General features: G+C 30.9%; 3 protein-coding genes across 8 annotated transcripts; all 3 read right to left on the bottom strand.

The window, feature by feature from the left end:
• Nucleotides 1–4,685: 4,685 nt before the first annotated feature.
• On the bottom strand, nt 4,686–6,299 carry LOC130676997 (facilitated trehalose transporter Tret1-like). Its single transcript, XM_057483513.1, has 4 exons — nt 6,118–6,299; nt 5,512–6,043; nt 5,265–5,423; nt 4,686–5,160 (listed from the first exon to the last, which is right to left on the bottom strand). Exons 1-4 carry the CDS (start codon nt 6,297–6,299, stop codon nt 4,765–4,767), a joined length of 1,269 nt encoding a protein of 422 aa, XP_057339496.1. The 3' UTR covers nt 4,686–4,764.
• Nucleotides 6,300–7,490: 1,191 nt separating this feature from the next.
• On the bottom strand, nt 7,491–12,968 carry LOC130677659 (facilitated trehalose transporter Tret1-like). Of its 6 annotated transcripts, none has more exons than XM_057484485.1 (6): nt 12,806–12,968; nt 10,127–10,322; nt 8,826–9,270; nt 8,639–8,756; nt 8,445–8,548; nt 7,491–8,382 (listed from the first exon to the last, which is right to left on the bottom strand). In XM_057484485.1, exons 1-6 carry the CDS (start codon nt 12,921–12,923, stop codon nt 7,990–7,992), a joined length of 1,374 nt encoding a protein of 457 aa, XP_057340468.1. In that variant the 5' UTR covers nt 12,924–12,968; the 3' UTR covers nt 7,491–7,989. The 6 variants fall into 6 exon arrangements, with proteins under 6 accessions (XP_057340468.1, XP_057340469.1, XP_057340470.1 ...); XM_057484486.1 differs by having other exon boundaries at nt 8,445–8,756; nt 8,826–8,968; nt 9,077–9,270; XM_057484487.1 differs by adding an exon at nt 12,323–12,416 and having other exon boundaries at nt 8,445–8,756; nt 12,516–12,905.
• A 1,770-nt stretch (nt 12,969–14,738) lies between these two features.
• Nucleotides 14,739–23,048, bottom strand: LOC130676995 (uncharacterized). Its single transcript, XM_057483512.1, has 10 exons — nt 22,422–23,048; nt 21,829–22,358; nt 21,451–21,756; nt 21,185–21,387; nt 19,838–20,129; nt 18,405–18,735; nt 17,497–17,692; nt 15,824–16,268; nt 15,438–15,749; nt 14,739–15,365 (listed from the first exon to the last, which is right to left on the bottom strand). The coding sequence occupies exons 1-10, from the start codon at nt 22,504–22,506 to the stop codon at nt 14,973–14,975; spliced, it is 3,093 nt and encodes a 1,030-aa protein (XP_057339495.1). The 5' UTR covers nt 22,507–23,048; the 3' UTR covers nt 14,739–14,972.
• Nucleotides 23,049–23,398: the final 350 nt, after the last annotated feature.

Raw genomic sequence — 23,398 nt, 5'->3', positions numbered from 1 at the left:
TAGATAATAAATCATCTGGTGGAATCTAAAGAAGTAATTAAAAACATTTTTTTTTTTTTTATCAAATTTATAAAAATTTTTTGATAATTCCACTCATGTGTTTAAACACTCATACTATTTCTAAATTTTTTTAAACTTAAAAATCATAAATAATCAACAGTTAAAAAAAAATAACATGAATATTTTTTTTACATTTTAATAAATATAAAAAACTCCAAATAACACTTTTCACCCCTATCAAAATAAAAATACTGTTTATGAACGGTTTTTTTTCGGTTTAAGTGTTTTACTGTTCATTTTCAGTTTTTCAACAGTAAAATAATTACAATTTTATGGTTACAATGTGCGCAAAACAAACTTATCTTATACCCACTAAAAGCTGTTAGTTTGCAGAGATTTTTCAGTCATTATCGGAAATTTCGACTGTAAAAAGACATATAAAAATACCAAAACTTATAACTAAATACTCCTTGAGTGAACTATTTATAAACTGTCATACAACTACCTTAGAATCATATGTCTATGGTAATACAGCTCAAGTTCTGATCTTACCAACCAAGTTAAAACCATAAAAAAATGGCCGAAAAACTGATATTTGATAGCTCGAACTCAGTAAAATCGAAAATTCGATAATTTTTTTTAAATGATTATCAAAAAATAATTTTTTGATTATTTTTCAGTAAGACTGAATTTTTTATCAAATTATCTTAATTAAATTTAATTTTAATCAAAGATTTTATATTAATAACAATTATTCATTTTTATTATTCCTTTATATATAATTAACATGAAATCGTTTTGAAAAACATAATATATAAATATAACACTAAAAAATTTTCATAGAGAAGCAAATTCAATTTTTTCACTATACGTAAGTATTAATAAAATTAGAAAAAAAAACTAAATATCATTTTCTTGCAACAAATGCTTTTATCATATTTTTTTTAATTAGCAAATTCAGCAAGTAAAAACTATATAAAATTATCGTAGTTTTATCTCATCTTTCTCATAAACCGCTAATAAGAGCCAAAAAGAAAACCTGCGTAACATTATACAGCTTTCACTGTACTTTAAACTGAGTCTTAAAAAAAATAAATCGATAACAGATCAACACCTTTTTCTATCGATGAAAGTGATGGTATTCTTATAGTTCTAATGACAATTTTTTTACAGTTCATTTACAGTTTACTTGATATAAGTTGGAAAACCGTTATAAAACCATTTAGTTAGCGCACATTGTAACCACTAAACAACTATCAATTTATAGTTATTAAACAAGTTTTCATTTTTGATAGGGACAGCTGCACAAATTTTCTACAGGAAGTTTTAATTCACAAAAAAAATTCCTCTTCGGCAATTAAATTGGTTTTGTTAAATTCTATTAAACTAAAATTGATTTGGGACAACTAAATTTTATTACGTTGACATGATTTATTTTCTCATTTTTAATAAATGATTTAATAGACTATATTTGGTTGACATTAATAATTCTCTCTCTAAGATAATAAAATCATTTGGTTAAGTTAAGAAAATATTTATTTAATAGACAACTAAATTATTTTACTGTGCCAACAACCCCAAATATTAAAGCAACATATTACTATATCAACTCTAATAAATATTACTTAGACACAAAAAAATATATCCATTTAGAATAAATATATATATATATATACACTTATCCAAAAAATTAAAGGAACAAGAAAATTTTATAAATTTTTTAGTGATTTTTGGAAGGCTGTATTTTCGTGAAAAATGATCATATCGAAAAAATAAAAAAAGCAAATTGAAGCTTGAAATCTCTAGGTTGAAGATCTTTCAGCAAAATATTTTTTTGAGCCACGGTTTTTGCGGAATCAGAAGAAAAAGATCGAGACAAAATTTTTCTAAATTTTTTGGTTTCGTTTTTTAGGTCTACGGGGCCGGGAAAAATTTTTTCAAAAAAACGAATTCATGGCTTGTTTAGAAAATTTATTCAGCTATAATTTGCTTTTTTTTGTTTCTTTGTACGACAATTTGCTGCTGAGATATCAGCCTTCAAATGAAAAAGGATCCTTTTGTCTTTGATTATTGATATCTCAGCAAGAAATGGTCACACAGTAATTTAAAGGGCAGTTTAATAAACTTAAATAAATCCCCTACAAGTTCTATTTTTGATTTTAAAAAAAAAAAATTTTTTTTCATCCTTGATATCCATTTGAAAAACCCACAAAAAATGGCCATTTTCTGGTTTTTTAGTCGACTCATCGCTACTCTGCAAATATTGATAAAAAAAATAATGTTGCCAGGTAATTTTACAGCTTAATGTACACCCAAAAACCCTGGAAATTTTCAGATTCATCCATTGAACCGTTTGTCCGGTCCGATTGCTCAAAGTTTTACAAAACAATTAAAGGAACAAGTTTCGTTCCTTAATCTGTGTAATCGTTATCAAAATGAAAAAATCAATTTTTTTCGGACTTTCTTTCATTTTTGCGTTAGTTATTCAGTAAATGTAAGGTAAAGAAAAAAAAAAATTTTTTTTCCGAAAAACGAAAAAAAAAAATAACCCCCCGAATAAAACATAAAAAAAAAAAATTGGAAAAAATTCTTGTTTGGTCTCGTTTTTTGGAAATTTTTTTTTTTTTTCCTCTTTACCTTACATTTACTGAATAACTAACGCAAAAATGAAAGAAAATAAAAAAAAAAATTAATTTTTTCATTTTGGTAATGATTACACAGATTAAGGAACAAAACTTGTTCCTTTAATTGATTTGTAAAACTTTGAGCAATCGGACCGGACGAACGGTTCAATGGATGAATCTGAAAATTTCCAGGGTTTTTGGGGGTACATTCAGCTGTAAAATTACCTGGCAACATTATTTTTTTTATCAATATTTGCAGAGTAGCGATGAGTCGACTAAAAAACCAGAAAATGGCCATTTTTTGTGGGTTTTTCAAATGGATATCAAGGATGAAAAAAAATTTTTTTTTTTTAAAATCAAAAATAGAACTTGTAGGGGATTTATTTAAGTTTATTAAACTGCCCTTTAAATTACTGTGTGACCATTTCTTGCTGAGATATCAATAATCAAAGACAAAAGGATCCTTTTTCATTTGAAGGCTGATATCTCAGCAGCAAATTGTCGTACAAAGAAACAAAAAAAAGCAAATTATAGCTGAATAAATTTTCTAAACAAGCCATGAATTCGTTTTTTTGAAAAAATTTTTCCCGGCCCCGTAGACCTAAAAAACGAAACCAAAAAATTTAGAAAAATTTTGTCTCGATCTTTTTCTTCTGATTCCGCAAAAACCGTGGCTCAAAAAAATATTTTGCTGAAAGATCTTCAAACTAGAGATTTCAAGCTTCAATTTGCTTTTTTTTTTTTTTCGATATGATCATTTTTCACGAAAATACAGCCTTCCAAAAATCACTAAAAAATTTATAAAATTTTCTTGTTCCTTTAATTTTTTGGATAAGTGTATATATTTGTTCGAGATTAATGAATATATATTTAATCCTAATGATTATTGATTTAAAAGTTATGATGCTAGGCAGCAGCAGCGGAAGTAGTTCAGTGCTCACCACTAGATCGCGCCCACCTTTTGTAGTGTCCCTAGTAAGATACTTATTTCAGAAGTTATAAATTCTGATCTTGAGGCATTCATGGAATGCGTTACTCGCTGAATGTTAGCAGAGAGATGATTATCCATTTTTGATAGTAATACAGAGGTATCTTGTATTACACTATGACATTAATGTTTTCTTGAACGATTTTTGTCAAAGTACAAAAAAAAATACGTGTTAAGGAAATCAATTATTTTTCTAAAAAACTCTAAATGAATCTTTTGACAGCTGCACAAATTTTCTACTGAGAGTTCTATCAACTCAGAATAACTCTTCTGAAAGAGTCCGAAATCTTGGAATTTCACGTAGTGACTGCAGATCGCTCGTTATTATTATTATTATTATTATTATTATTATTATTATTATTATTATTATTATTATTATTATTATTATTATTATTATTATTAATATTAATATTAATATTAATATTAATATTGTTATTCTTATTTTTATTAATATTTCCAGTTTTAAAGTTTACGAATAAAATAGTCAGAAATTCACAGGAAATCCACTGCATATTCACTGTGAATTCACAGAAAATTCACTGCCAATTTACTGTATATTTACTGTGACTTCACCAAAAATTCACGGTCAAGTCACTGTAAATTCACTTTGAATTCACTGTGAATTCACTGTAAATTGGCTGCGGTATCACAATAAACTCACAGCAATACCACTGTGAGATAACCATAAAACTACAGTGACCGAATGGCACAAAATCACAGTGATTTCACCGTAATTTCACCATGGTTTCACAATGTTTTTACTATAATCTCACTGGGATTTCACCATGATTTTACAGTGATTCCAAGTCCGCGAGGGAAGTCAATTAAACCAAAACCAAGTAAAATTTGACTTTTTTGACTTGAATGGATACTAAGCGAGTCAACTTATCCAAAAACAAGTTGAAATCAAATGCGTTTTTTATTCATCCTCAACCTGCTTTTGCATAAATTCACTTCCATTAGTATCCATTTAAGCCAAAAAAGACAAATTTGACTTGGTATTGGTAAATTGATTCGAATTTGGGTCAAATTCAGTTATTCTTTTGACCCGGGCGTCCTTAACGATACACGATGTAGTTAATTATAAATAAAAATACGATCATTTATTTAAAACAATTTTAAATTTCATTTTACAATAATTTATTGATACTTCTAAATATTTCGAGCTTTTCCGGCAAGTTCGTTTTGAATTTCTTGCAGTGATTTTCCTTTTGTTTCTGGTAAAATGAAGACAGTAAAAAAAACACTCAAAAGACTAAAGCTTCCGAAGAACCAAAATGCGGTATAGTGACCAAATGCCGTTGCAATACTAATGAAATATTTACTCATCATCATTGCCATAAAACAACATGTAAAAACAGTTATTCCTGATGCCGTGGATTTTATTTCCGGGGAAAACATCTCGCCCGTAATTGTCCAAGGAATAGGACCCAATCCAACACTATAACTTGCGATGTATGTAATCAGTGCTGTTAATGGTAACCAACCAATACCACTGACATCACTTTTTGCTGCATCTCTGAGATAAAAGAAGAGTCCGAGCGCTCCCTAAAAGAATGCGATCATGTCTTCATTGTTATGGAATTAAAGAAATTGAGTCATTAACTCACAAGACTTAGAGTGGAGCCTGTACCAGAGAAAATCAAAAGTACCCTACGTCCCAATCGGTCGACAACTAGCGGATTGATACACGAACTCAACAACTGAACTACTCCCACGATGATAGCTTCCAGCGCTGAACTCATACCAGTGTTCCCAGCACTTGCGAATATAACTTCTAAGTAACCAACAACCACAGCGATGCCACTGATCTGTTGAAAAGATACTAAAGCACATGTAATAAATAGTGCTTTCAAGTTTGCCTTGACCTTAAACAAGTCCATGATTGTCGCTTTTTTATAACAATTTAGTCGTACCGCTACCTAATGAAACATAGAATGGATTCATAAGATTATAAACATTGAAATTAATAGTATGAATTAGAACCTCGATTTCGTCCGCTTCAATTTGAACGTCATCCTCACTCTTTCCGCGTAGACTTGTCAGCACTCTGACAACATCCTCATTGCGATCTTTTGCCGCCAAATAATATGGAGATTCAGGCATTATGTAGAAGGAAATAAAAAAAGCGATCGGCAGTGCAGCACAAGCGATACATAAACTTACGTACGAAACGTACGGACCAATACAAAATGCCCATAGTTCACCAAGAGTAATAGACACTTGAAATAGTGCACCAAGTATCCCTCGAATTGATGGTTCAGCAATTTCCCCACAGTAGATCGGGATTACAGCGAATGCGATAGAAGTTGCAAGTCCTAAAATAAATCTCCCTGCATACAGAACTTCTATACATCTTCCTGCGCCAACCAATGACCAGCCAAGAAGATATGGTACAATGCTAGATAATAGAGTTGCGCGTCTCCCCCATCTGCAATCAACGCTGTGTTAGTAACCATCTTCGAATATGTCGATAGAGTTAATGCTTTGATGATTCGTATTTACTTTCCAGCCAAATATCCTGGAAATAAACAACCAGCAAGTACACCCATTGACGTCAGTGATTCAACCCAAGATGCTTCTTCTGCGCTGATAGGTCGTCCCAGAGGATTTTTTTCATTTATTGGATCTTCTCTGAGCATTAACAGAGTCGGACTAGACCAAACGAAGGCTGCGCCACCCGACATTATGCAAATATTTGCTGGAATCATACAAATTTATTATCAATGCATGGCATTCACTATTTAAGATGCACCTCTGTTGAGACCGCCTGAAAAAAAGTGATTTTTGGAATTTTTTAAAAGAACACTACTGTTTGGAATGTTTTAATGTTGCAAAGACATATTTGTGGATATACAATGAATACATGATCATTGATCACTCTTTAGTATGTTTATTGTGTAACGCGATTTTCAACGTCATATTTTATCATCACATACGCGTTGTATAAAGTTTCAGTTTCTTTTCTACAATAAAAATTTGAAAAGAATTAAAAAAAAAAAAGATTATGTTACCCAGAAATATAATTATAAATAACTATCAAGGGTTGATAATTATAATAAATTACCTGCAATGGCCGCAGCAAATTGTAGTAGTTTTGAACCTCCACTGTTTTTCATTATGCTGACGTTTACTAGTACCAGGGTTGTAAATAATGTATTACTTTTTTTAATGCATTCATTAGCCATTAAATTTAATTTTTTAATGGCGAGAAATTCTATTAGCCATTAAAGCTAATTTTTTAATGGTAAAATTCTCCACAAGCCATTAAATTTAATTTTTTAATAGTGGAATTTCCTATTAGTTATGTCCAGATTTCATTAATTAATAATAATTAATTTTTGGAAATGGTCGCGTGGGACTCAAGTGGGAGGCACTGGGCAAACGGGGTGATTTTCCTAGAGATTAGCTCTAGGTTTTATTTTTATTGTGAGAACTCGAACGATAAACCCTGCAAGGGCCTCTCTGTGTATTCGGTTCAGAATTTGGATTTTATATGTTAGAGAAATTGGTAATTTTCACCTACCTTTCGTTGTTACGGCAAGCCGGATATAACACTATTAGCGATTAAATTTAAGACCTCAAAACTTCGACATCTGATGAAAACTCGATTTTCGAAAATCGGAATGAAAACAATAATTTCCCGCATTTTTCGAAAATCATCGATTTTCTTAAGGGAAGTTTAAAAAAATGATTATTATTTAACTTACTTTTAAAAAGGCTGAAACTGTAATAGTTGAAATAAAAATGCGACTATTTTAGCGGCTTTAACTTGATAATTTTACACAAATAAGTTTTTTAATCTTAATTAATAGATAAGAATTTTTAGCAGTGAGGTATAAAATAAAACAAAATAAGACATTTAACAAACACGTCGGATACATTGTCAACTGGTTTTTATTATTATCAATACGTTAACGGACACATGATACTACTTCTGTTATTGCTTATGATCAAAATTGATTTATTAATTACTTAGCATTGGATGTTTTATTTTATTTGAATTTCTTCATCTTTGACCGGCTTTTGTAGTAATTGACTTTCTCAGTATCCATTTAATTAATAAAAATTCAAATTTCACTTGGTTTTGGTTAATTCCCTGGTGGAAATTTTCCGGACTATTCTCTGAATAACTCTGAAAAAGTCTTTAGAACTTTGAAAAAGTCTTTAGAACTTTGAAAAAGTCTTTAGAACTTTAGAACTGAATTTTTCAGAGAAAATTCCGAAAAATTTCCACTAGGGTTTACTTAAATTTAAGTTTTTTTTTACCCGGGCAGCTTCAATGGCACATGACGTAGTTGATTAAAAATAAAAAACATGATAATGTATTCCAAAAATTTCAAATTTTATTTAAAAATAATTTACTGTAACAATTAATTATTTACTAGCTTTCCCGGCAAGTTCGTTTTGAATTTCCTGCAGCGATTTTCCTTTTGTTTCTGGTAAAATGAAAACCGTAAAGAGAACACTTAGAATACAAAAAACTCCAAAGAACCAAAAGGCAGTGAATTGACCAAATGATACTGCGACACTTATAAAATATTTACTGACAACAAATGCCAAAAAACAACAAATAAATACAGTTATTCCTGAGGCTTTGGTTTTTATTTCTGGGGAAAACATTTCCCCCATAATTGTCCAAGGAAGAGGACCCAATCCAACGCTATATGTCGACATGTAGATAATCATTGAAGTTAATGGTAACCAACCGATACCACTGACATCACTTTTTGCTGCATCTTTGAGATAAAAGAAGAGTCCAATTGCTCCCTAAAAAAATACAATCATGTCTTCATTGTTATGGAATTAAATAAATTGAGCCATTAACTTACAAGACTTAGAGCGGAGCCTGTACCAGAGATGATCAGAAGTATCCTGCGTCCCAATCGGTCGACAACCAGCGGATTGACACATGAACCAAATAGCTGAACTAATCCTACAATAATAGTTTCAAGTGACGAGCTGATGCCAACGTTCCCAGCACTGGCAAATATAAGTTCTGAGTAAAGAAGAACGACAACGATACCACTCATCTGTTGAAAAGTCACTAATGCACATGTAATAAACAGCGCTTTTAAATTAGCCTTGACTTTAAACAAGTCCATGATTGTCGCTTTTCTATTCAAATTTTCTCGAACAGCTGCCTAATGGAACATAGAATGGATTCATAAGATTATCAACATTTGAATTGATAGTGAAAATTTATTTGAAACCTCTATTTCATTCGCTTCGTATCTGACAGCATCTTCACTCTTCCCACGCAGCCTTGCCAGCACTTTGATGACTTCCTCTGTCCGACCTTTTGCTGCCAGGTAGTGCGGAGATTCTGGCATGGGTAAGAAGAGAACGAAGAAAGCTATTGGCAAAACAGCACAAGCGATCCAATAATGGGTATAAGAAACGTACGGACCAATACAATATGCCCATAATTGACCAAGAGTAATAAATATTTGAAACAACGAACCAAGTATCCCTCGAATTGATGTTTCAGCAATTTCGCCGCAGTACATTGGCAATATTGCGAATGCAACAGCAATCCCTAGACCTGACACAAATCTTGCTACATACAGGGCTTCGATACTTTTACCTGTGGCCAGGATTATCCAACCAAGAAGATATGGTACAACACTAGATAATAGAGTTGCTCGTCTTCCCCATCTGAAATCGCCGTTATATATATTTATCATCTCCAAATAGATCAGAAGTACCGTTTATGGTCACTGCTTCATTTTCGGGCATTTAAAACTTTATTTTAGTTAATGAAAAAGTATAAAATAAAATTTACATTGTAACAGCTCCCGAGTCGAAATTTAGAGCCCATTTTAAACCTTCTAAAGTCGGATCTATTTCGGACTTGGAGGCTCAAAATAGAGTCTGTTTTCTTGTTAAATTAGGTCCGATTTTGGTCCCTGAAGTGCTACAAATTTCCGGTTTCAGCGCTTTAGGGTTCAATATAGGACCTGATGAAAATTAAAATATCACATACAAAACATCAACTATAAAGTTACTGTCGAGAATTTTCACAACAGCACTTGTTTTTGATCATCAAATAACGCTTCTTTAACAGTCGATATACGGTCATTTGTCGGTACCGTAAATTTACGGTCATTCGACCGTCGTTTTACGATGATTTTACAGTGATCACGAATCCGCCAGGGTAATTTTTATTTAAAAAATGATAATAAATAATAGCGCTGCATTATGTCCCACGATTACAGTGAATTTAACGGTAATTTTTAAAGAAAATTTCTTTCCGTGTACCCTATACCAATATATATAATGATCGGTCCATTGAATGAACACGACCAGTAAATGAACATCTAATTTTTTCTTACATCATTTCGATTTTAATCACAATTGCATAAAAAAATACTTCATTGCCGTTCGATTGACAAAGTCTATTTGACTTCTAATTTTTTTGGATCCTTCAATATTAAAATATTGAAAAATCCGACCGTTCATTCACTGGTTGAGCTGTCATTTACTGGTTAATACTTTGATATATCGTACTTACTTTTCAGCCAAATATCCCGGAAATAAACAAATAATTAATGTACCCACTGCTGCCAATGATCCGATCCAAGCAGCTTCTTCCTCACTGATAGGCCGACCCAGTGGGTTTTCTTCATTCACCGGATCTTCTCCGAGCATCAACAGAATCGGATTCGACCAAGCCATTGCTGCGCCTCCCGCCATTATGCAAATATTCCCTGAAATCATATACATTAGGGTGGTCCTTATTTTGGACATTTTCGAATTTTTATGCTCCCAGAGGCTTATGTGGTTCGAAATAAATAAAAAAAAATATCCTCAAAGTTTCAGGTCTCTATCTCAATTTTAACCCGTGCCGCACAGCGATATAAGTTTCCCATTTAAATAACACGGGGTTTTTGGCATTGAACGATTAAGTTTTTATTCCGGCTAAAGTAATTGTTCGAAAAATTTGAAACTCTGTAGACTTTATCCTCATATTAGCAGCTACTCCTCAGAATTTTTACAGATTTTCAGCTACTATAATTTTGAGGGTACAGCATGATGAAAAAAAAGAAAAAAATTATTTTTTTTATTTTTAGCTAAAATTTTTTTCAAATAACATATCAAATCAGTCTGCATCCTTATCAGAAGTTCTTACTTTTTTTCATTCTCGCACCTAAGTGGGTGAACGGCATATCTTTGTTGCCCTAATACAGTAATCAGGAACTTTGCATTAGTGTGCAGTAAAGTCTTCCTTAAAAGGATTTTTTAAATTTATTACGATCACCTCACAAACGGTTACAATTACGGCAGAAAAAAATTCCCTTAAAGTTTGAGCTCTTAATTCCAACGGGACCACGTGTCGCAAATTTTGTTTTTGTGATTTTTTAAGTTTATTATATTTATTTATAAAAGAGATCTATTTTATTAATAATTTATTATAGTTAGAAAATTATAAACAATAGTATATTACACACCTAGGGAAGTAAAGTAAGAAATGTCTCAGATCACATGTAATTGTTGGCCGAGGCGAAGCCGAGGTCAACAAACATGTGATCTGAGGCTTTCTTATTTACTTCCCGAGGAGTGTATACTATTTTTCTCCTCGACGGAGGCGGAAAGCGGCAACGTCGTTTTGCACAGCGGGACGAAAGTTGACGCTTTCCGCCCGGAGGTGAGAAAATCATTATTTCGATATTATAATACACAAAACTATCAACGTTTTGTTTATTATTTATTGCTTAAAACAAATAATAAACTTAAAGGTGACCAACTTATTTAAGCAAATATTGAAAGAAATTTAATTTATTGATAATATTTATCAACTGTTAAACTGAGACATAATATGATTAGTGGCATTGATATACCGATCTCAGATATCAATTGAATGCATTATGTATTTTTGAAAAAGACACAGAGTCAAATAACATAAACAAAAATATTTCTTGAAAAAATCACAAAAAAAATTTTGCGGTAACTCTTCCCGTTAGAATTAAGAGCTTAAATTTTTAGGGAATTTTTTCTGTGTAATTGAAAAAAAATGCTCCTAATTACTGTATTAGGGCAACAAAGATATGCCGTTCACCCACTTAGGTGCGAGAATGAAAAAAAGTAAGAACTTCTGATAAGGATGCAGACTGATTTGATATGTTATTTGAAAAAAATTTTAGCTAAAAATAAAAAAAATAATTTTTTTCTTTTTTTTCATCATGCTGTACCCTCAAAATTATAGTAGCTGAAAATCTGTAAAAATTCTGAGGAGTAGCTGCTAATATGAGGATAAAGTCTACAGAGTTTCAAATTTTTCGAACAATTACTTTAGCCGGAATAAAAACTTAATCGTTCAATGCCAAAAACCCCGTGTTATTTAAATGGGAAACTTATATCGCTGTGCGGCACGGGTTAAAATTGAGATAGAGACCTGAAACTTTGAGGATATTTTTTTTTATTTATTTCGAACCACATAAGCCTCTGGGAGCATAAAAATTCGAAAATGTCCAAAATAAGGACCACCCTAATATACATATTTATCATCAATCGATATAATATTGAAAGCTTTATAATTTTGAACCTCGTGACCATTAAAATTTGTGTTAATTAATTAATTATACGATTAAATGGAAGTTTAACTGCAGTAACTTCTGCATCCTACTGTCATTTTAATTAAAAAAAAAAAAATTTAATTTTTGTATCGGGAAGTTGAAAAAAAAATTAGTTGAATAAGTAACCGGATTACCCCACTCTTCTCACATCTCTTCATTATGCAACATAATTATTTATCTTTGTTTTTTTTATCGCATTCGTGTCAAAGTTTCAGTATTTTTTTTTTTCTACAATAAAAATAAATAAGTTTTAAAAGCAGGAAAACATTAAGCGCAACAATATAATTATAAATATATATAAAGTGTTTTATAATAAAGATAAATTACCAGCAATGCCGGCAGCAAATTGCAGTAATTTTGAGCCTTCATTGTCCTTCATTGTGTCAACGTTGTGGTCTTGTTCTTTTATTAAATATTTCGCGGTTATATTAAACTACACTGCGTTGATAAACAAAAATTAAAGTAAGTAATTAATTTAAAAATAACTATAGTCCGCATTACTATTGGAAATCAAATTTTAATTGCTAAGCGACGAAGGCTACTGCAATTTTATAATTTTACAATAATCATTTGCCATCTTGATGAATAGATAATAATTTTTTACAACGAGTTATTACATGTGAAAAAAAGTCCTATTGAAACGTCAGAAACATTTGTAATTAAAATAAGTTCTGTCTGATAAATCGCACTTCTAACACTACTGGTTTTTATTACTATCAATCTAAGCATACACATGATAATGTTTTTATTGTATATTACTTATAATCGAAATTGATTAATTGATTACCCTTTTCGATAATCTAGTAAAATAAAAGAATGCAGAGATAATTTAATTATTTTATAAAATTATTTATTTAACATTAAATATTAAATTATACTTTTTTTTAATACCCTATCGTGGAAATCGTTTGAATAGATAAGATATAGAATTTATTATTTCAAATGAGACACAAGGTTGGAAATCACAGTAAATATTTTCGAATCATTACACGGAAAAAAAATATTAGTAAATATTACTAAGATTCTCGTCAACAGCGTGCCTAGACCGAATCTCAGTAAATATTACTGAATAGATTGTAAGAAATTAATAATAGATGCATTTTTTTGACAAGTGTCTTGTAGTTTTTTAAGGTTTAGGTAGTAATTTTAAATATTCAAGCAGTATATTTCAACGATTAACTGTTAATTATAGTAGTTTAAAAATTAAAATCATAATTTTACTAACTGAAACAACATTAGTTATTGAACATAACATAAATAATTAGAAGTTGAACTACAATTATTGTCAATCATTTTTTTCCGTGTACATATTTTTACCACAACAAATTATGCTATTGAAAATTTTCAATGTAAAATATTTTAGGTGTAAAAATTTGAAGATTTCATTCAAAATAATTTTCTCAATCGAAGAAATCCAAATTTATTAAAAGATATTTGATCTTATTTTTTTTTTTAGGCGTGTAAAAAAATTTTGATTTCTTCTGACAAGAAAATGATTCTTCGCGATAGATATGTATTTAATTATTCAATAACTTATATCGATTTATTACTCGAAAAAATATTGTTTTCACGAGTTATTTTTTTTTCAGTGCAGAAAATATTAAACTTTAAAAATTAGTGGTTGAAATTATAACCCGGAACCTGGGTGTCAATATAGGAAATTTCAAAATTTCAAACATGAATTTTATAATACGTGTCATTAATTTTTTAAGTTTAATTTACAATTTTTATAGTGAAAATAATTATTTATCTTGCATAGACAATAAATTTTAATACTTATCCTACACTGTGAAAAAAACCGGGATAAGTTCAAGCGGTGTAGGTGTTAAAATTTTCGGTGTTAAATTTCAACACTCGATCACTACAATTAATAAGTGGTTTTATTAATTAATTAAATTATTGGTGATTAAAATGGTGGCCGTAAAACTGTGCAATTTTAAAATAAATTACGCATAACATAAATAATTATTTAAATAAGTACATAATAGCAAAATTGAAATTTCCTCCGGATAATATTCATTAAATTTTGATATTTTTTTATATAGGGGAAGGGGGGGTCAAAAGGGGGTAGGTGGGCAAAACGGGGTACCTCAAAAATTTTATATTTTAAATGGTTTTTAAACATTCCAAAATCACTTTTGTAAATTTAATTGAGCGTTATTTTGAATTTTTTTTGTTAAACTTTTTCAGAAATCAATTGTCAGTTGAAAAATATTAATGACTTTTGTTTTATAATAAAAACTATTAAAAAATTTTTTTTTCTTCTTTTGTATCCAATAATCATGTAAAATATCATTTTTCTTCATGTAAATTACTTACAAAAAAATTAAACTTAATCAAATTCATTTAAAATCCAGAAATTTTTTTTTTACCTTTTTTAGGGATTACCCCATTTTGCCCGCAGAAATGAAAAAATTTTTCTATCTACTTTGACTATCATTAAAAAAAAAAAAGATTAGCGTATTTGAGTCCTCGAAAATTTGGTATTTCCTTAAGTCCCCCCTTTGCCCCCCCCCTTCCCCTATAGTATATTTTTTTTCTAATTTTTATACGTAGAATTTTTTTTTACACCGATTTAACACCTTCAAATTTTAACACCTCCAAATTGCACCGTCTACACCGGTATTGTTTCATTTTAACAACGCGCCGTGTTAAATTGAGTCCATTTTTAACACCGCTTTTTTTACAGTGTATAATTATTCATGTTTTAACTATAAGTGAGTTTCTCAATATATATAGTTATTTTTTTTTTTCGTGTACAAATATTTATTTAAATAAAATTAATTATTTATGACTAGATCCACTGAGTTCATTTTGAATTTCTTGAAGTGATTTTCCTTTTGTTTCTGGTAAAATAAAAACAGTAAAGAGAACACTTAAGATGCAAAAAACTCCAAACAACCAGAAGGCTGTGTATTGACCAAATGCCAAGGCGATGTTACTAAAATATTTAGTTATCAAAAAGGCTAAAAACCAACAAGCGAAAACTACTATTCCAGATGCTTTTGATTTAACTTCTGTGCTAAACATTTCTCCCATAACTGCCCAAGGAAGTGGACCCCAACCAATACTGTAAGTCGCTATGAAGATAATCAATGAAGCTATCGGTAACCAGCCGATATTACTAACGTCACTCTTCGCTGCATCTTTGAGGTAAAAGAAGAGACCAAGAACTCCCTAAAAATTTTTAATTTCATCAAACCATCAAATTAATTTAATTATTTAAAATTTTGTATAAATTAAACCTACGAGACTTAGAGCGGTGCCTGTACCAGAGATAATTAAAAGTATCCTCCGTCCCAGTCGGTCGACAACCAGAGGCGTAACACAGGAAGCAATCAGCTGTACTATTCCGACAATAATTGTTTCGATGGAAGAGCTGATACCAGAATTTCCAGCGCTCGCAAAAATATTCTCCGAGTAAAAAAGAACGACATTAATTCCAGTCATTTGTTGAAAAATAACAAGCAAACACGTGAAAACAAGTGCTTTGAAGTTGGCCTTGACCGTGAACAAGTCCGTTATCGTCGCTTCTTTATTATAAGCTTCTTGGACAGTCGCCTAATTAAAAATCCAACAGATCTACTGTAGTATACAAAGTAGTTAAAAAAAAAATTATCATTTATTTTACTTACCTCTATTTCATCAGCCTCAATCCGTACTGCATCTTCACTCTTTCCTCGTAATCTTGCCAGCACACTGATAACTTCCTCCTTCCGACCTTTCGCCGCCAGATAGTAAGGGGACTCTGGCATAGTGAAGAAGAAAACAAAGAAAGCAATCGGCAATGCACCACAAGTGATCCAAAAAGTCGTATACGAGACATAAGGACCGATGCTGTACGCCCATAATAGACCTATGGTGATAAATAATTGCAAAAAGGACCCAAGTATCCCTCGAATCGACGTCTCTGCGATCTCGCCGCAGTACATCGGCAAAACAGTAAAAGAAATAGATAACGCGACTCCAAAAATAAACCTCGCGACGTAAAAAATTTCAACAGTTTCTCCCGTGGCAATGAGAATCCAGCCCAAGGTCGCGGGAATTACGCTGGACAATAACGTCGTCCGTCTTCCCCATCTGGAATTATCAGTAAATATAAATAATTTTCTTCGTATAAATAAATATTAGGGTGATCCAAAAAATAACAAACTTTTTTTTTTCTCGGAAACAGGTTCAAAAGTTTCATTTAGATAAAAAAAGACGCCTGTGAAAATTAGAGCTCTTAATATTAATATTAAGAGGTTCCTCATCGCACTTTTCTATTTTCCATAAGAATAACATGGAAAAAATTTTTTTACGTCTTCTGATTTTTATAAGTAGCTAACGATGCGTAATAGGAATAGTTTGCAGGCATATTTTTGTAGGTAATTGAATGCTCTACAAAAAAAGTTTCTTATCATTTTTTGATAAATCTATTTGTTCAAAAGTTATTTGAGGTTCAAATCGAATTCATATTAAATTTTGAGATCTTTTTACTTTTCCGGCAAAACTATCAGACCTATTACAAAATATCATGGGACCTTATTTGTAGACAATTTTATTCTCTAAAAGTTATTTTCAATAAAGTTTTTTCGAATTCCGCATTGTTTTCTAGTTATTTTTATTTTAATGTCAAGCTCTTAAAATCGATCAGAAGACTATTTTGTTTGTGAGCATGACATTAAAATTAAAATAACTAGAAAACAATGCGGAATTCGAAAAAACTTGATTGAAAATAACTTCTAGAGAATAAAATTGTCTACAAAAAAGGTCCTATGATATTTTGTAATAAGTCTGATAGTTTCGCCGGAAAAGTAAAAAGATCTCGAAATTTAATATGAATTTGACTTCAACCTCGAATAACTTTTGAACAAATAGATTTATAAAAAAATGATAAGAAACTTTTTTTGTAGAGCATCGTTAGCTACTTATAAAAATCAGTCGTAAAAAAAAAATTTTCCATGTTATTCTTATAGAAAATAGAAAATTGCGATGAAGAACCTCTTAATGTTAATATTAAGAGCTCTAATCTTCACAGACGTCTTCTTTTATCTAAATGAAACTTTTGAACCAGTTTCCGAGAAAAAAAAAAATTTGTTATTTTTTGGATCACCCTAATAAATATACACTGCAGAAAATTCGCGATCACTCCGAAATCACTCCTCTGAAAAGACAAAGTCCTTATTTACTCCGAACGCGGAGTGATTTTTTTTAAAAACTCCGAGACTCCGAGTGACGGAGTGAATTTGAATCTAAATAAAACCCGAATCCACTCCCAATTTTTTACAGTGTAATTAATGTCATTAATAAGAAATAAATTCTGTACGTTTCAGCTAAATAACCAGCAAAAAAACCGCCGACCAATGCACCCACTGGAGTAAGTGATCCAATCCATGATGCCTCTTCTTCACTGATGGCTCGACCCAAAGGATTTTCTTCATTCGGCGGGTGTTCTTTGAGCATCAACAGAATTGGACTTGTCCATCCCAGCATTGCGCCTCCAGCCACCACGGCGATGTTTGCTATCAGGATTACATACATGCATATACATCATATATATAAAAGTATAATAAGAGCGCGGTATTAAATATTTTTAAAACTCAGCACAAGTAAATCTGCTGTTCAATAATCGAGCTTTGAAATTCGCGTTTTGTTTATTTTATCGCTACACTACGCGGTAAAAAACAACTCAAGTGACTCCGTATTATCAACACTGTAATTACTCGCAGTGTAATTATTAATTATTTATCGTTTTACTTTTCTACTTGACTAGTTTTAATAATTTTTTTTTTTTTCGTAGTCGTTTAATTTAAAGACGTGATAAAAAGTAATCACAAGTGGGTGGATATAAATGATCAGTATTTGATTAATAAAATGATAAACTTTGAAGCAGTTGCACAAACAATATTGTAATGCAAACGTCACAGTTAATGATATTAAATTCGATTACTTATCAATCTGAAAATTAATATAATTATTTTCGTAGTATATAAGTACTAGACACTTGAAACAAGTAATGATTTATTTCCGTGGTACGTTTCAATAGATGAAATATCATAATTGAATAAACTTCCTCGTTAATTTTTATTACTCGTATCGTTTTATTGTCACTCATATTTATAATTAAAAATACTTTTGCTAAATTATTTTTTTAAATTAAAAAAAAATTAATCAATGAAAGTGATGAAAAAAATTAATTACTGTTATTACGGATTGTAATGTTTTATTAATTACCAGCAGTGGCTGCAATAAATTGAAGTAATTTCGAGCCTTTTTCGTGGCTCATGGTGTTTATTTTACTGTTACTGTTGATTGATATTTTATCAGTTTTAAGTTTATCGTGAAAATCAGTGGTTGCAGAATAATTATTATTGTTTGGATTAGTATCGAGGGTAGTGTGAAAGTCCGAACGTGACACAGGAAAACTCGTAGCCACGGCTTCGTATTGATACTCTTTATATCGCCCCTCTATCATTGACGAATCCTCCGTAGTGGTCATAGTGGGGGCCGGTGATCTACAACTTTTACGTTCTTGTAATCTCCGATTGATATTTTTATACTTTTTCTATTGAGTAATAAATACTATTATTTAATTCAATAAACTATCACTCAATTACACGCTGAAAAAAATCGGGAGTGAATTCGGAGTGATGACGGATTTTATTCAAATCCGCATTCACTTCAATTCAGAGTTTTTTTATTAAAATAAACTCCCTGTAGAAGGGAATCATTCGCTCCACATTTACTCCAGATTTAACCCGCGTTCACTCCGAAAATTTTTTCAGTGCACTATTAATTTTTTAATTAATAACGTAAATTATTTACGATGAGTTTCAGATGAAGAAGAAGTTGTAATTAACCACCGGGAACATCTGCGTCGAAATAAATGTTACAGACAAAACTATCACCTGATTAGTGTAATTACAGTTCCGTTGGTTTTTAATTGTCATTAAAAAATAGTTATATTTTAAATAACAATTACAAAGAGTTTAGTTTTTAAAGAAGCTGTGACGTAATGCCAGGAACGACAACTGGATTGAATATGAATCTTCAATGGGCTATTCTGATGCCATTTGATAATAATTAACAATTATGCTATTTCGCTTGATAACACTACGTTTTTATCTCTTTTAATCGACATCAATTTACAAGCTATTATCTTATATATTTTAAATATTATGAGAGTTCTTTACTTCTTAAATATTTTTTTTTAATACTCTTATTTATTGTACATAAAATACATATTTTTTTTATAAAATTACAGTGTCAATAATTAATAGTAAAAATTTATTGATAATAAATCAATCAAGAAGTAATTACATTTTTTTTTTTTACATAAATTCTAGTAGTTTATATACATACTTATAGATGACCGTGATTTTATTTGATTTAAATTTTTAAAATAAAATTATCAATTGATAAAGAATTTATTGATAATTAATCTCAAGTTAGTAAATTTTTTTTTGTTACTTAGTACGAAAATTTCCTAGATTTAATCGATAAAAAATGCATTGCAGTAGTCGCTTATTCCTTATCAAATATAATATCTATCGCTATCATTATTGTGATTGATGATACTCACGTTAAATTAATAAATGATAATGTGTCATATGAATAAAATGTATGAACATAAAAATAATTAATGGACTAGAATAAAAAAAAGTTTAGGAACGTCTTTGTCTCTCGGTATTGTTTCCATTCAATTCGTTTTGAATTTCTTGTAACGTTTTTCCTTTGGTTTCAAGAACAAATAAATATTCGAAGACCGTAGCACCCGCCATTATGCCGGCGAAAACCCAAAAAGTTGCAGCAGCGCCTATTCCTTCTTTCATCGATGGAAATGTTTTAGTTACTAAAAATACTAGAAACCAATTCAACATTACAGCCAATCCTGAAGCCATAGCTTTTGTTTCTGTTGTAAATAATTCTCCCATAATCATCCAAGGAATTGGTCCCAGTCTGTGAAAAATTTTAATTTGATGCTAATTAAATTTAAATTTAAATTGTTGAAGATGAGTGAGAACGTAGATGGCAATTTTTTAATTTTTTAATTTTTAAATCAATAAAATGTAAGAAGAATGAAAATTTTCAAATTCGTACCCTTTCAAATAAATGGTAATCGGAAAAAATAGATCCAGAAAATCAATTTTTCAACTGTATCGATTTCAGGTGGATTAGGAAATTATTTTTATCAAATTCAAAAATTTTAAAAATTGGTTATTTAGGAAAAGGCGGCAATTTAAATTTTCAAATTATTTTAATTTTAGCGGTTTACGGGCTCGAAATTCATTGAAAATATGAAAAAAAATTAATTTTTAATTCAATTTTGCCTTGAAACTTCAAAATAAAGAAATCTACTTCCGTTTCGAATGCCGAATAGCCTTTTTGGTGACACGACCGATGACCCAAAGATAACTGATCCCCGACAATTAATCCTTGCGACGATTGATCCGCCGATAAAATATACTCACATACATTAAATGTGAACAATTTGTGAGTGATTATATTTTTTATGTTACACGCACACAAAATTAGTGAAAAAAGGGCGTAATTTTTCACATTTATATGTGTGTGAGTATATTTTATCGGCGGATCAATCGTCGCAAGGATCAAATGTCGGGGATTAATCGTCTTTGGATCAAGGGTCAGGTAACCGCCTTTTTTTAATTTAATTAATTAATTAATTTATTTAAAATTTATAAATTGCCTCTGATCTGCTACACTGTAAAAAAACGGGAGTGAATTCGGAGTGATTATGGATTTTATTTAAATCCGAATTAATTCCGTCACTCGGAGTTTCGGAGTTTTACAAAAAATCACTCGGCATGCGGAGTAAATTCAGAGTTTTGATATTAAAATAAACTCTCCTTCGGAGTAAATTCTACTCCGAAAGGATTGAAAAATACACAGTCATTTGCTCCGCGTTTACTCCGGATTTAATCCACATTCACTCCGCAAATTTTTTACAATGAACACCCACACTCATGAAGTAAAAGTTGATAATTTATAATTACCCGATAGAAAATGCAATCATGAAGAGAGTCAAAGACACTAAAGGTAACCAGCCAAGATTAGAAACATCTTTGCCGCTATCTTTCAGATTAAAATATAATCCAAGAGCAACAAGACTAATGGACATGAAAGACGAAGAAAATATTAAAAGAGGTTTTCTTCCCGCTCGATCAACAATGAGAGCCGCGACACCCGCCATCACCGCCTAGTTAATATACAAATAAATTAAAAAAAATAATTTACATAAAAAATAAAAAAAATAAATTACTTGGACTAAAGCGACAATAATAGCAGCGACATCAGAGTTCAAACTGCTGCCGGCAGCTTTGAAAATTGTGACTGTATAAAAAATGACAGCATTTACTCCAGAGAGCTGTTGAAATGCCATCGTGCCAAAGGAAGCCAAGACAGCTCTTCTGGCACCGGAAGTTTTGATTAAATCAAACACAGAACTTTTTCTCGTGGCGTTTTCTTCAACTTCTTTCTGCATATCAGTTATTTCTTCACTGGTATCATAGCCGTCGCCTCTGAATACTCCGAGGGCTATTGAGGCTTCAGGTTTTCTCCCTTGTCCCTTAGACAATTATATTTATTATAAAATATATACATCATTTTAGTATTTAATAAATTAGTTTTATAAAATTACCACAAGCCACATCGGCGATTCCGGCATCCAGAAGAAAGTTGCGATGAAAATAACTTCGACAAGCCCGCAAATTATTCCGAGGACAGTGTAAGAAACTGTCGAACCCAGTACAAAAGTTAGAACAATTCCAAAAGCAAGAAATAATTGAAACATTGCTCCAAGAGTACCGCGAGCTGATGGAGACGCTATTTCAGCGATGTAAGTTGGCACCAGGACACAACTCGCCCCGACAGAAATACCACCGGTAAACCGAGCGGTATAGAGAACCCAAACGTTTCTTGCGAAAATTATCATCACCCAGGAAAGAAGAAACGGTCCAGCGAGAAGTAGGAGAGCTTTTTTACGACCAAGTTTGTCAGCTAGAGGGCCGGCAGGAAGTGCTCCAGCTATTGCTCCAATAGCTAACAGAGAGCTTACCCAAGAACCTTCATCCTCACTAACCGGAAACCACGAATCTTTCGCAGCGAGTTTAGGTAACACTGGCGAAGTCCATGCCAGTGAACTTCCAACGCCGATCGCTAAAATACTGGCTGACAAAAAATGAGCAAATAAAATTACTGATTTTATTTAAATAATTGAAGGATTTAATTTACCTGAGCATGCTGCCAAATATTGCCATAATTTTTTGCTCTCTTGATTAGTAGGCGGAGATTCAATCATCATACCCGTCGTCTCCATTTCTCAGAGTCTTGGCAACTCTTTTACGAAAAATATTTAAATAAAATTTAAATCTCCAGTTTCTCCAGAATGCTTTTTATTGTTTTTTAAATTTATATTATCATATATCAATTGATTGGTTGATCAAAGAACCAACAGAATTATCCGTATATCACGGACTCCAAATAGAGACTATCGATCTGCTATCGTCGATCAAAGTTATCTGAACTGATGGCAAGAATTAAAAAAAAATTCTATACCAAGTCAATGTAATGCACACTCTTGCATCTGTGATAACTATCAAGTGCTCTGAGTTTGTCATTCTAAAGCTAATTTGTACGGCCCTCAGATTTGTATCTCTTGAAAAATAGTAACTTATAAAAATTATTAATGATATTGAGCAACGAGCCATTAGTTGGGCGTTTTATCTTCATTATTTACAAAGTAAATCTGATAAAAAAATTATAAGTTAATAACGAAGTGTACTTTGTAAAGTTTACTGAGTGCTCTAAAATCATGTTGACTTGATTCTTCCTTGAAGCTATTGGCTCATATATTTCCTATTAATCACTGATAATTATTGGTGTTTATATACGAAGGTTTAGACAAAAATTTTCTGTTCTTGCTTATTTTTTTAACACATTTATTTTTTTATTATAAAAATTGTAAACAAAAATTGCCATAAGTGTAAATATTTTAATTAAATTTCGTTTTTTTTTTTTAACGTACTTGTAATCACATTTTATTTTATTTTTTTTTTATTCCCTTCTATTGATATTTAAAGTATTTTTATTTACGGTAATTTTTTTAGTATTTTTAATATTTTATTTATCAAAATATTAACTTATATACTAATAAGGCCCTTAAGTATTCCTTGGATTTACTTTCATTAATTATTATTTTTTTTTATTTA

Source organism: Microplitis mediator, chromosome 11 (assembly GCF_029852145.1).
Source record: "Microplitis mediator isolate UGA2020A chromosome 11, iyMicMedi2.1, whole genome shotgun sequence".
Lineage (NCBI taxonomy): Eukaryota > Metazoa > Arthropoda > Insecta > Hymenoptera > Braconidae > Microplitis > Microplitis mediator.
The sequence above is the reverse complement of the archived record's forward strand: the minus strand, read 5'-3'. Positions and strand labels throughout refer to the sequence as shown.

Excerpts from the sequence above, each read along its gene's own strand:
- LOC130676997 (XM_057483513.1), bottom strand. The coding sequence starts at position 6,299 with ATGTCGGGTGGCGCAGCCTTCGTTTGGTCTAGTCCGACTCTGTTAATG. Across the intron at positions 6,044-6,117 it reads CCAGGATATTTGGCTGGAAA|ATGGGGGAGACGCGCAACTC; the intron begins GTAAATACGAAT and ends CGTTGATTGCAG. Across the intron at positions 5,424-5,511 it reads GCGGTACGACTAAATTGTTA|ATCAGTGGCATCGCTGTGGT; the intron begins TAAAAAAGCGAC and ends TCTTTTCAACAG.
- LOC130676995 (XM_057483512.1), bottom strand. The coding sequence starts at position 22,506 with ATGGAGACGACGGGTATGATGATTGAATCTCCGCCTACTAATCAAGAG. Across the intron at positions 22,359-22,421 it reads ATATTTGGCAGCATGCTCAG|CCAGTATTTTAGCGATCGGC; the intron begins GTAAATTAAATC and ends ATTTTTTGTCAG. Across the intron at positions 21,388-21,450 it reads TTATTGTCGCTTTAGTCCAA|GCGGTGATGGCGGGTGTCGC; the intron begins GTAATTTATTTT and ends TATATTAACTAG.
- LOC130677659 (XM_057484483.1), bottom strand. The coding sequence starts at position 12,923 with ATGTGTATGCTTAGATTGATAGTAATAAAAACCAGTAGTGTTAGAAGT. Across the intron at positions 8,757-8,825 it reads ACGAAGCGAATGAAATAGAG|GCAGCTGTTCGAGAAAATTT; the intron begins GTTTCAAATAAA and ends ATGTTCCATTAG. Across the intron at positions 8,383-8,444 it reads CAGGCTCCGCTCTAAGTCTT|GGAGCAATTGGACTCTTCTT; the intron begins GTAAGTTAATGG and ends GTATTTTTTTAG.